This window comes from Hippoglossus hippoglossus, chromosome 21 (genome assembly GCF_009819705.1).
Source record: "Hippoglossus hippoglossus isolate fHipHip1 chromosome 21, fHipHip1.pri, whole genome shotgun sequence".
NCBI lineage: Eukaryota > Metazoa > Chordata > Actinopteri > Pleuronectiformes > Pleuronectidae > Hippoglossus > Hippoglossus hippoglossus.
The window spans coordinates 6,293,657-6,307,017 of NC_047171.1; the positions used below are offsets into that span (position 1 = coordinate 6,293,657).

Sequence of the window (13,361 nt, forward strand, 5' to 3'; positions counted from 1 at the left end):
AAAGTTTAATTTGAAGCTATAAAAATTGGGGTGAAACGTGATGATTGACAGCTGACACGTCATCAGCTCAAGATGGCAGCGCTCGTATCCTGGATGCTTTAGCTTCATTTCTGGAGAGTGGGAGGAAGTGGAGACGCGTCGTCCATCTTTATCTACAGTCTGTGGTTGACTACGTGAACTAGATGGAAATTACACCTTTTGTTTTCATACATTCAAGTAGGGCTCATTTTTAAATAAAGTTAATTGTCCATAGAAAAACCTTCAGTCATATAATTCCTGGAATAAAAAAAACATACAGATGAGATTCATTTATGAAATGTAATGTGGTCTGAAACAGTAATATTCTGGGATGGTTCATTAGTGCTGTGAGCCGGAATGGTTTCAGACTCTGGACTAGGTTGTGACTAGGATGTATTTAAACTCATATCTAAGAGAAATACGTTGGATAAGAATAAAATGCAATCATATCATTATTAAAAGCACGAAATTACAGAGAAATAATCATTCATACAAGTGCTCTACTGTGCTATGGTGCACTTCAACAATTAAAAAAAACGGCGTCAAAAGCAGCACTTCATTCAGCAGAGGAACCATCGTCTCTTGATGCTCTGTAGAGCTTCTGTTAGTGATTTGGCTCGGAGGGATAAACCGACTTTCTGCACAACGCTTCTGTTTCAGCAGCTATTACCAACACAGTAAAGAATGACATCTTCACACTAATTTGTGGCTGCCCACACTGTTTGGGAACACGGGGTCATTTCGACTCTCGTCCTCATCTCAACTTGGCCTCAGGGGGAAAAGACTAAAAGACCCACATTCACGTTTTTTTTGTAAACATGAACTGCTTTAGTCCTGATGATAAATTTGGGTTTATCACTGGAAGTTGTCGCTTAAGTTGTGGCCAACGGCCACGAAACTGAGGTTAGTGTGTTACTGCCTGCTCGTTTTAAGGGTATTTTATCTTTTGCCTTGTTGTTGGAGCGGCGGTAGTGAAAGTGACAGCTACAATATGAGAGTGCAGAGCTGTATTTATGCCTTTGGTGGCTTAATTTAAATGGATCCAATTACCTGAGCCTCTGACTGCTTCTCGAAAGAGACAAATTAATCACAGTATAGTGAAAAGCAAAAAGCCCCGCTAATTTTACACTCCGGGAAGACTCCAAGCAATTTAAATGACTTCAAACAAGACATTATGCATCACGCCAGCTCCTCTATAATTAACCTCCTTTACCTTCGCTCGTCTGTGTAGAACCATATACTTTTCAACAGACTAGACAATGTCTGATAATGATGGTGATTCGCACCATTAGGGGTTTGGACTCTGTTTCATTAGAGCAGTGGACGCAGAGGAGCCGCACAATCGAGAGCGATCAGCATTCTGTTCATTTTTCCATCTCTGGACGTGATTGGTCTACACAGCTGCAGTCATGGCATTCTTCTGTCTTGGGTTGGTTTGCTGTTGCTGTTGCTGTCTTCCTACCTCCCCAGTATAGCTATATTGGTCCGGACCAGGATCCACCAGGTGCCTGCACCAATCAGACGTGTTCGCAGGTTTGTTAAAATGCTTTTTTATCAAAGAGAGAAACATGCTTTCAAGCTTTATTTTCCATATTGGAACCGTACTGCTTTAATAATCACAGAACTTCAGTTGTTTGAAAGTTAAATAACTGAGTTAAATAGAAAATGTAAGATCTCAGAATTTACCTTGGAAGTGCCCCTACCTGTAGCCTCCACCCCCAGTTCCACGCATCATCGTGTCGTACCGTAGTCCGCGAAGTGGAGGGGTGGGGGACGGTGGCACGTCCTGCCGCAGGGGCCCTCTCTGCTGAGAGCTAGCAGCATAAAACAGAGTCTGGTCAAATTTTTATTTTAGACTACAACGTAAATCAGAGGTCTAATATCCTGTTGTATACATGTATACTAACATCTCTGCATTCACTTACCTTGGGTGGGGGTAGTAGCCAGGGTCAACGCCCCGTGGGTCCCCTGGACGTGGGTACGGCTGGCCCGGAGGTGGGTAGCCGGAGTAAGATGGAGCAGGCTGGGGGTTGGGGTTAGGGTAGGACATGGGCTGAGGGTAACCCTGTGGGGGCTGGGGAGGTCCGGGGTAGTGACCTGACCAGGGCTGCATGGGGTATTCAGCCGGATCCAACGGACCCCGTCTGAGGAAGAGAGCAGAACAAATATTAAATGAATTACAATGGAAGAAAAGTTGAACAGAACTGAACATATTTAAACTTAGGAAAATAAAACTTTTATTCAGACTTTGCTTTGAAAAAATACATAAAACGTTGTGTGTGTCAGTCGAGCTCCATTCGCCGCATGTCACCACAGAACTGATGTGGTTTTTACCTCTCGCTCCGCCTGAAATCACTCACAACAAAACAAATCATCAACCAACTGCTGCCACTGCAAACACCATGTTTTTTAATAAGGCAAATATCAGTAAATTTTAATACCGCATTTAGTACTGTCAAAGAAATGGCTGAAATATTCATGAAAATCTGCCACAAACTATTTGCTTCAGACTGGAGAAGAGTGAGGGAGGGACACACACACACACACACACACACACACACACACACACACACACACACACACACACACACACACACACAGGCAGAGCCAACAGCCTATCCCAGCCAAAGATCACATAGCAACAGAACGTAAGTGACATGTGGCAGTTTTAAGTAGGCTAGGGCTCAGTTAACATGCACACAACTCACACATGCACATGCACATGCACACGCACACGCACACGCACACGCACACACACAGCTGTGGTAATCCAGTCCAGTCCTGTTAATAGATATTGATGTCTTGTGCCCAGTGGAAAGCAAGTACACAAACACGTGTCGTCCACATAGCTAACATTACGAGGTATTATATTTTATCTCTCTGTCTTTCTGCCTCTTCTCATTGGTCGACATTCGTTTCTCACTCTGTCTCTATCTACCCATCTGCCTCATCTTCACTCTCTTCTTTTAAAATATTTAAAAAGTATATTTATGCTTCTTTATACACGTCCATCTCTGAGATTACTGTGAATGTGTGTTAAAAAATGTAACGCAAATATTTCTGTCTACACTGAAAATAAACAACTTAAAAAAATAATGCTTCAATTGGTAAAAACAAATGAAGCGTTTTCAAATTGATATTATCAGTGTTTTTCAATTTGAACAAACATTTCTCATTTGGAATCATGTTTCCCAATGAAGTATTTTAAGTTTAATACAACACTTTTCTTTTTTCAGAGTATATTTAGTCAAACGTGTGTTAAGCTGCTGAAGCAGAATCGCGTCCCTCTCAGCGAGTGTCAGGACACTTATGATGGATATACATGGTGGAGCAGGTGGAGCTCAATCAACCTCCAACCAGTCACACATTTAACCTGTTGCCGGGACATAACTTGAACATTCACGCAACCACGGAGACAGGCCGACTGACACTAACACTGATTTGTACATAAATACTTGCACACACACAGACACACACAGACACACAGTGTGCTGGTGGTCCCCCGGGCTGACGCCTGTGTGTGGCAGTTTGGGTGGTCAGCAATGGAAAGTGTCTAACTAACTACATGCCCATCGTGTTTGGGATGTCTGCCTCTGCCCCTCCTGTCTCCGTGTCCGCCACGAGAGCAAGTGTGTGTGTGCGTGTTTGTGAGCACGTTACATGTCTGTAACTCGTCAACTCGTCCGTTAACCTATCTGTCAACTGTCTCCTGCTTTTTGACTTATTCTGCCGCGCTCATTGTGGGCAGAGCGAATCAGCTACATGTCTCAAATGTCCCTCGTCTTGATAGCCACAGCCGTCTTGTCTGCGTCTCTTCTGCTACAGAGCCTCACCAACACGTCAGTCAGCCAGCTGTCCCGTCTGTCCATGTGTCCGTCTGCCTCTCTCTCCCTTTTTAGGCGTTTTATGGCTACAAGCCCTCCCGCCTGCCTGCCAGACAATCTGCCTCGCTGACTTGCCGTCCCCCCCGGAGCCTGTGTATACCTGAATGCCCATATCGGTCTATCTGTCACTCAGCATTTGGTCCCGTCGCTACGACAGTTTCACTAGGGCAGAGATAAGAGTGGCGGAGAGGTGATGGGGAGGAGAAGAAGGCAGAGCAGAGAGGAAGAGATGAGAGGCAGAGGAGAGGAAGAGTGTCGGGGGACGTTTCAAGGAGAGATGCAGATAAACAAACCATAAGAAAAGAGGTAAAGAGGCAAAGAAGACACAAAAAGGAGCGAAATGGACGCATAAATTAAAGTATAAACGTATTAGCTTTTATAAGAGCTGTTAGAACACATCATGATTTATTGATATTTGCAATCACTTCACCAAAATAGGCTACAAGATTTCACTTTTTCCTTTTTTTTAATGAAACTGCACCTAACGTGTATTTGTAACAAGCCTGTAAAGCCCAATTCATGCTTCTGCGTCGAAGCTACGACGTATAGGTAAGTATGGGGCCTATGCACAGGGCCTATGAAATTACACCGCCGAAACGCTAGTGGCTTTCTTGAGTTTCTATGCTGGTGTTGAGTGTCTTCCAGTTTCTGGTCCACTTATTTACAAACACTCTGGCGTCTCTGTTTACTTCAGAACAATGGCGAGCGTCACTAAGCGGATCGTGTTGGATGGAGCTGATAGATGTTGAAGAGCAAGTATTTTCTTTAAAGAACAGCAAGGAAGAAAAGAAATAAGTTGTCCGTGTTGGTTCCTGCAACTCAAATAAAAAATGGAGGTGAGTCTGCCGGAAAAATGAGATGCTACCAAGTGGACCAATCAGAGCTCTTGGGGTCTGCTTCGCCTCGACGTGTAGATACATTTTGGGGAGGTGCACATCAGGGTACAGTGTAGGGCTCTGCGTATTTGGCAGAACAGATAACCTGTACTGGGTCGTATGAGTCTTATGAACTCGTGATTATTGGGAAATATTGAGACTATTTCACTTATTGAATACATTTGACTATTAGTTGATTAAATTGTTGAAATAAAATGAATTACCAGATTACTGACAAATTGTGGAAGTGATTTATCAAATAAAAATGCCAGATATTTGCCTGTTGCAATTGCTCAACCGTGGAATTCACAAGCTTTCACTGTTTAAAACCATTAGAAATACAATATCTGTGCACTTTTGGTTGGACAACATGTGCAACTCAAAACAAGTCACAGTTGAACCTTTACTCTATTTTCAAGCATTGTGCAGATTGATTGATTAATTCAAAAAAACCACTGACAGACTGGTCAATAATGACAAACAATCCTTAGCTGTGGCCCTACAGTCTTATGAGAGATTCCATTTTGGGAATGGAGCAGAAATCCAGTGGGAATCTGCTGTAAATCCGTTGGCAAGTTTGGAATTCTCCCTCCAGGAACCCAGTGAGCACTGCACAGCAGCTGGGGATTACAGGGTAATGAGGATGGGAACCCATTACACACACACACACACACACACACACACACACACACACACACTGACACAGCCACATGCACACTCAGATAAGTATATAGGTTGTAAAATTAAACACTTATGTCGACATACAGTGGGACCCCAGATACAGACAACTCTACATTCTGCATGAACACACACACACTCACACACACAGGCTGCAAACCTTAGCTTATATGCAGAGCTAGCTCCTAATCACCCCCTCTCAAACCCCACATACTCTGGAGGAGGCAAATTGGCACACAGCTGGAGATGAGTTAAGACTAAATGAGGAGTCTGTTGGTCTGTGTGTGTGTGTGTGTGTGTGTGTGTGCGTGCAGTATGTGTGTGTGTGTGAGACGCAGAGGGAGATAAAAAAAAGTTAGAAACAGATGTAATGAATGGGAACAAATTTCTGGCACTTGCAACAACTTGTTTAACATAACTGAGAGAGTAATCAAACCAAGACGAAAGAGATGAAAACAGTCCGAGCAGAACAGCAACTCCACAGACAGACTCAGTTTGAAGGGAAACCTGTTTCAGGGATGGCTTCTCTAATATTGTCAGATACTTATATAGACGGATAGCGCACTGCGAGTACACAGGTTAGGTATTTGAAAGGATAATTGGAAAGTCTTCTCTCCAGGTCTGACAGTAATTGAGAGTAATGTGAGCCTCTCTAATTCCCTGGTATTTAAGAGATTTCTGATGGATTTCAGAGGAAACAAGGAGTTGTTATGTGTCCTCTGCAGCTGCCCCTCTCTCTCATAAACACACACACACACACGCTTTCACTTCTTCTCTCTGAAACCATGGCTGGACACAGCTGTTATCGGGAAACTCACACACTTACACTCAGCAATCTATCATCCCGGGCCTGTCTGAGAGAGACCAAGACGTAACGCGGTGACACAACACATTAAAAACATCTCCGGAGAGCCAGTGACAGCCACGTCGCAGATGGATCGTCTCAATAAAAGCAAAAACACTGACGCACAAACACAAACAAACACAACATTAGAGCAGAGGAAAAGTTGCAGATGAGAGAGGGAGGGTTAGAGAGGGTGAGAAAAAGAGGAGGGGGAGGCACAGAGTGATATTTAAAGTGAGTGAAAGAGGAGCAAAGGGAGGAAGAGGAGATAAACTACTGCCACTTTAATTCACTTACCTCCTTTATGAGTCTTTCTAGAGTCGCACCACGTGTTGATATCCATTTAAAACTGATTCTGTGTTTGAGGTGTGGAGAGGAATGCTTCATATGTTTAAATTGCATCCAACGGTGTCAGATTCTTTGTCAGCGAGCGTCCCCATATTTTGACAGTCTGGTAATAAAACGGATTAATAGCGGGAAATTGTTCCACAACTGCTGTCGTAATGTCATTTTGGAAGCCGCGATGAAAACGTAGCTGCAGTGATATAATGTCCCCGGGGTTAGACTAACTTTAACTTAGTTTCATCTGCCTAATGTGAGACTTCATTATGAAGCTTTAATCACGGAGGCATCACAGTCCAAACAATAAGGCAATAAAATCCTAAGTGAGAAATAATGAAGGGTAGAGAAAATGTTTCAGCTCAGGAATGGTATGATACAACAGGGACGCCTACTTCCAGGGAAGAATGCACTAAAAATGAAAATGAAACCTGCTTCACATCTTGGAGGTTTTGCAATTTACATATTATATTGGTTCTGGGCTGCTTAATTATTTGGAGTTTAATATATAAATTTCTAATTGACTCCACACGATGCTGTGTGGAACATGTGAGATAAAGGAGGCATCAGCCGGGCGGCGAAGCAGGATTCTCCGGCATCGAGCGGGGAGGCAGGGCTCTCAGCGTGATTGGCGGTTGTCTTTGTGTGAGTAAATGAAATCACTCTAAGCTGCGCTGTGAGCCCTCCGCACAGGTACAGTACACAGCATCTGGAGCCGTCTTAACTGTAAGCAGTGAAAAAAACCCAACTCCTCACAGTTCAGCAGCAAAGTCATTAAGAGTGGCGCCTGGAGCAGCACAGAGAGGTCCTTCTGTTTTATTAGGGAGAAGCCCAATAAGACACTAAGCTGTTTTTCTACTTATGGTTAAGTGGTTACATACTGTGTGTGTCTGAGGGTGAGTGTGTGTGTTTATGGCAGAGATGGTGCTCTGTTGGTTCAGCTGTCAGTGTGGTTTGTCCTGGTGCTTGTGCATGTGCGTGTGCATGTGACCCGCAAACCCTCCCTTGCCTCCTGACCTCTTGAAGTCACATGACACTCCTTCAGTTCCCACCAAACACTTAGGGGATGGGGTCAAAGGCTAAGCAAGGGTATTATCAGCCAGGATTAGGGGCATACCAAATACATAGACATAACATTCAAACCTTCAATACCATTTGGCAAAGTTAACAGCATTTGGTGGAGGACCGGACCATTAGTGACCCTGCAACAGGAGTGGAAGTCAAGCTGACATAATGTTTGTTTTATCACCGTGAACATCAGTGATATGGGTTAGAAACACTGATTTCCAGGGTCTGTCAATGGACCTTTCATAAGAGTTCAACACCGCTCTCACAAATAGACTCATTGTATTTATTTTCTTTTTATATAAAAGTCTGTTTAGCACCATTACCAGAGGAGAGATTTCTGCAGTGATGTGTTGAAAATGAGCAAAATTACCTTAAAATATTCTCGGAAAGAAAAGATGAACGGAGAGTGAAGAGCACGCAAAAAAAAAATGAGGATTAGACTTTTTAATTTCACTGGGGATTGTAACATAAAAACTGAAATCAAGACGCAATCTTTTGTTTCTTGACCTGTCAAATAATTTTGTACCTACGTGCCTAAGGTGTAATTACAGGCCACTTCACAGAGTGGGGAATTTGTGTCAAGCCGTCTGGCCAACAAGGAGCAAACAGACACAGAGCAGGTAACTAAAGAGTAAAATCTTCATCTGTATTCCTTTCAAACAACCAAAGAGAGGATAGAGAGAAGGCGGATGAAAGTGGAAAGGATAAGAAGTTGGTGTAAACAGAAGACAGAGAGGTTTGAGGACAAGACCTAGAAAGACCTAGAAAGAGGGAGGGACACAGGTTGTCTCCAAACAGGTTGTAGAGGAGAAACAGCTCATTTTCCAATAAAACAGATTCATGCAGGGAAGGCATGTGGCTTACAAAATGGCTCATGACAGTCAAGTTAGACAGAGGAAATAAGGGTGAAGAGGACGAGGAGGAGAAGACAATGAGGGGGGAGGGAAATGAACGGGTGAAATGGAGAGAGAGAGAGAGAGTTTAGATTTGAAAGCTGAATGATGAATGGGTCTACAAGTAGAAGAGATTGAGCCTCCCAGATGGAAGCTCAGAAGAAAAACACGGAAGAGGAAGAAAGGAGCAGAAAATGAGAAGGGAGGAAGACGAAAGAGAAGGGGGGGGGAGAGCAGAGGAGAAGAAAAGAGGGGAAAAAAGGCAGAGAAACAAGTGCTGCCCTCCAGAGAGCTGGCATGCTGAAGGTCAGCATCTGCTGAGAATAATAGGCACTACTTTAGAGGAGAGAGAGCGCACGCACACATGCACACACGCACACACGCACACACACACACACACACACACACACACACACACACACACACACTTGCTCATACAGTTCACGTTTGAATGAAACTAAACACCTTTCAGGGGCTCCAATCTGTCTTTGTCAATAAAGTTCTGTCAAATAGGATAAATCCACCTGGAGATCACGAATTACAAACGGACCAATCCAGCAAATTAACATGATTACACTCCCCTGTGTGTGGAAGTGTGTTTGTATACAACTTTGGAACGATGTGTGAATCAGAGTATGAACGTGTGTGTGTGTGACTGTGAATGTGTCTGGGTGCATAATACAGAGGACTGGGTTTTAAGAATGCGACTGTGAAGTGTTGAGAAAAAAGAAAAGAGACAAAGACCGGCAGGGGATGAGATGAAAATGACCAGGATATAAAAAGAGCAGAGTGGAGAACGAGTGAACGAGTACAGTAATATAGCACTTAAAGTGTAAAGTATTTGAAAAAGTGAGCACAACAGAGAGGAACCGGGAGAGGGAATCAAATTAGAGTACAAAAAAAGTTGGGATAAAATGTCTTTGAAAATAAAAAGAGAAACAGTACTAAAAAGAAAATGAGATGGGAAAAGGACAGAGGAGAAACCCATTAGAGGAAAGTGAGAGGAACTGAGGGATGAGGGCCTTCCAGATGGTAAGAGACTGTTGCCTCGGAAACACAGAGAGGGCAGAACAATGGGGATTTGGAGTGGTTTTTTCGCATCCCATCATAATACGGCCATGCCATTTGGAAACTGAGTGACGAGGCCGCAGCCAAAAAATCGCAGAGGCTGACAATCGCAGGCAGCATCCCCGAAAAATACATTCTGATCAACATTTTAAATGAGAGATGGGCCGATGCAGTGTTTACCCATCATGAAGGCCTGCCACACTCTATTCTGTCCATTCTTTCATAATGACACATAATATATCTATATATATATTTGTACGTTTCTCACAATCGTGAAGATGCAATTCCATTTACTCAAAAAATAATGAAAATGTTGAAAAAAATGTCCTATCTAACAATTTGAAAATAAAATAAATAAATCCTGGATTTGCCCCCTGGTCAGGATTTGCACAAAAAATGTACGTGTTCTTCCCTGGAACATGCCCCACCCCTCCACATCAAGTTGGAAGCCGATTGCGTCATTTTTGAATAATCCTGCTAACTGTCATTGATTCCTTTGTAAAAGTATTTTGTCCCCACTTGGACAAGCCGTCCCCAGATGACTGGTTTTGTCCCCATATGAAGCCTAAGACAGTAACAAACTTCTTAGCATAAGCTTGGTCTGACAGTGTGCTGCATGCGACTCTCGAGACTAAGCTCACTGGACCCTGATAATAAGTGACCCAATCTGAGGTCGGCATAGGTTAAGGTTTAATATATTGATGTATAATGAAATCTTCTTGTGTTAAATTGTGCAAACAACGTTCAGGTACTGTGACACTGTAAAAAGCATGAAGACAGACTGGTCATGTTTGCAGGGAAGTGGCTGCACTGGTTAGGTAAATGAATGTCTTTATCCACTACGTGAAAGTCTTCAAACTAAAGTTGACGTTTAGTTATTGCAGTGTCATACGTAACCACTTATAGTTAGTATAGTGGATAACTTCCTGAACATTATGAAATCAATTACTGGTAACGCCGTGTCCCATTCAAATAGCTTCCATTATACAACATCTTGAGTCAATAAGGTCCCCCTCTAACAAGACGTAATAGTTTCAGGCTGGTAACATTTTGCTCTGTGTACGACCGCAGGATACAAATCGCTGACAAAAATTGCAATCCCTCAAGAGCCATTATTTGGTATATGAGGAGGAGTTCGGAAAATGTACAAGGAAAACGGTAGACATCCTGTCTGTATATGCTCAGAGATTTATATAAAAGAAGTTTGAGGGAGGAGAACAAACACAAACAGAGATGTACGCACAAACACAACCGTATGTTCAGAAGACCTTTGGTTTGAACTTTTTGCACTGAAGCCAGGGGCGGATCCAGAGAGTGAAATCTGCTTGGCCCCTGAAGTGCCCCTGTCCTTTAGGATTAGATGTGCTTAAATGTGCAACTTACTGAATATGGAAATATGCATGGATGTTGGACATATAATTGGCTCCTCTGTGTAAATTGTGGCCCCTGATTTAGAAAAATCCTAGAATCGCCACTGTGCTCAGCTTAGTACTACTGACCTCTGTTAAAAGCTGGAAAATATTAAATTTCTGTTTTATTGAAAACATGTAAATCATTTTCAACTTCAGTAGTGAATGTTGGATGTTCGAGCTGAGAGTAAAGACACTGATTCACTAACACGATCGCCACATCCTCGCTGTTTTATTTCAACGTCAAACTCCAGCCGGTCGAAGTAACACGAGCTGCTTCCTGTTTCTACAGATCCATAAATCATAGTAACAATTCACAGTGCCTTCGATTCCATATCAAAGTATGTGACATGAGCTCAATATCTGCACACGCTGATCAAGTTGCATGTCCCATGTTGGGTAATGGGGGGGAACAGAACTTTGAATTCACGCACAATCTCATTTAATGATCATTTAACTGAGCGCTATAACTGAGATTTTCTGGAAAAAATGGTTGTAGCAGTACAGAGACGACAGATGGCCATTAGGCTGCTGCCAGATGTTAGGACTGCACAGCTGCAACTGCTGAAATGTATGAAGCCCAGTCCATCTTATTGTTCTTCAGACAGACGCACACGATAACACATAATTCCTTAATGTATTCATACACACATTTGATGATTGAAAAACTGATGTAAAGTGCATGCAAACTATCGTCTGCTAGGGAAAAAAGTTGAATACATCCTTTGCCAACTATTGAAGATAAGCTCCATTACCTCTGTTTTATTCTGCCACCGTGTAAAATTTATGTGTGTACATTTCACAACTCCATGACTCCACATGAGCACAGTATCGCTTAACACCAGTTCAAGTCCAGGATACCCCCGAAAAAACCTGTTAAACATTTGCCAGCTGGGCGCCTGAAAGACAAATTTCCTCCCTCACCCCCGGGGCCCAGGCGTATGAAAGCATATCATACCCTTGTCATGCCGGGACCCAGTGGTTCTGCAACACATTAAAGGTTGTAACCCAACATTTCAGAGTCCATGATGAAGATCAAAGCTGTGACCAGAACTCTTTCAAGCAGCAATGGGTGAACACATTAGAAACACTAGAAGCAGGGAACAAGAGCAGGTCAAGAGAAAGAGAAAGAGAAGAAAGGAGAGAGGGGGGGGGGGGAGGCAGGAGTCTGTAAGAGGCTGGGTCTTTCTTGGGATCCTCCGCATGGCTAACAAACAAGCAGAGTCTTGATGAGTCCAGAAACGCGCAAAAAAACAACTGGACAATGGGGTGGTTTGTGTCCGCAGCAGTAAAGTGGTCTGGGAAACTCTCAGGCCCGGTTGGGAGGTCTTCTCAAGAGAGATGGAGGGAAGAGGAAACAGAAAGAGAGATGCTCATTGCACTTCGCTCCTCAGCAGAGAAAAATAATATTCAACAATGCCCTTTTCACCCCGAGTTCAGGGAACGAGAAGGGGAGGGGCAGAACGACAGGAACAAGGAAGGGAAGCAGACAGGCAGAAAGTGGAGGGGAAATAAATGAAGAAACACAACAAAAAGAGACACACAGACAAGAGCGCACAACGCAGTAAGACATCTGCTTTCTAATTACTAGTCATCTAATTATCATTATAATGAGGAAGTGACAGCATTCCCAGAAACCTGAACAGGAACTCTGATTGGCTCTTTAAATCCAATAAGAGTAATAACAAGGACAAATGGGAGAGGGTGTTTGACTAATCCAATTGGGTCAAGGCTGCGTTCGGAACAAGAGAGAGAGCTGTTATTATGGAGCAAATGTGGAATAATGTCACATGGCCAAGACTGAGGTATTCGAAAAACAGTCATCAACAGAAACATGGGCTGATGGGAGACCAGGGGGTCACATCAGAAAAACCCAAAGAGGGGGGGTAGTTTATTATTTCATGGATATGAGGGGGGTGGGTTACATCACGCACATTTAAACCAATTGATCTAGGAAGTTGATTTGTCCTTCCTTTCATTGTTTCTTTCTTGATGATGTTGACACAGATGGAATACATGATTTGCTGAAATACTTGCGGTAAATTTATTTTTTCAATCAATAAGAGACATATTTGAGGAGGAAGCAGGGGAGGATCTCGCCAAGTTTGCTGGATTTGTTTTTCTTTTTGAATGTTCGTTAAGTTTAAGGAAAGCAAAGCAACTGCTTTTAATTTCATGTCTCTATCTGCTTCAGACGCTGAGAAATTAAAGTTTCTGTAAACAATGATTAGGTTTAAGAAAGCGTTTTTATTCAGCATGAGAGAGAGAGAGAGAGAGAGAGAGAG

At 43.0% G+C, this 13,361-nt stretch overlaps 1 protein-coding gene across 5 annotated transcripts in view; it reads right to left on the minus strand.

The window, feature by feature from the left end:
• Positions 1-122: 122 nt before the first annotated feature.
• Positions 123-13,361, minus strand: part of LOC117754722 (partitioning defective 3 homolog B-like) — a 194,088-nt gene continuing 180,849 nt past the window's right edge. For 4 of the 5 annotated variants that reach the window (XM_034573866.1, XM_034573864.1, XM_034573867.1 and 1 more), the window contains exons 25-27: positions 1,944-2,162; positions 1,722-1,832; positions 123-1,526 (exon numbers count right to left, since the gene is read on the minus strand). In XM_034573866.1, coding sequence (XP_034429757.1) covers positions 1,412-1,526; positions 1,722-1,832; positions 1,944-2,162 — 445 coding nt within the window. In that variant the 3' untranslated portion in view covers positions 123-1,411. Of the gene's footprint in view, positions 1,527-1,704; positions 1,833-1,943; positions 2,163-13,361 lie in introns of all 5 variants that reach the window. The other variant, XM_034573868.1, reaches the window with a different exon arrangement.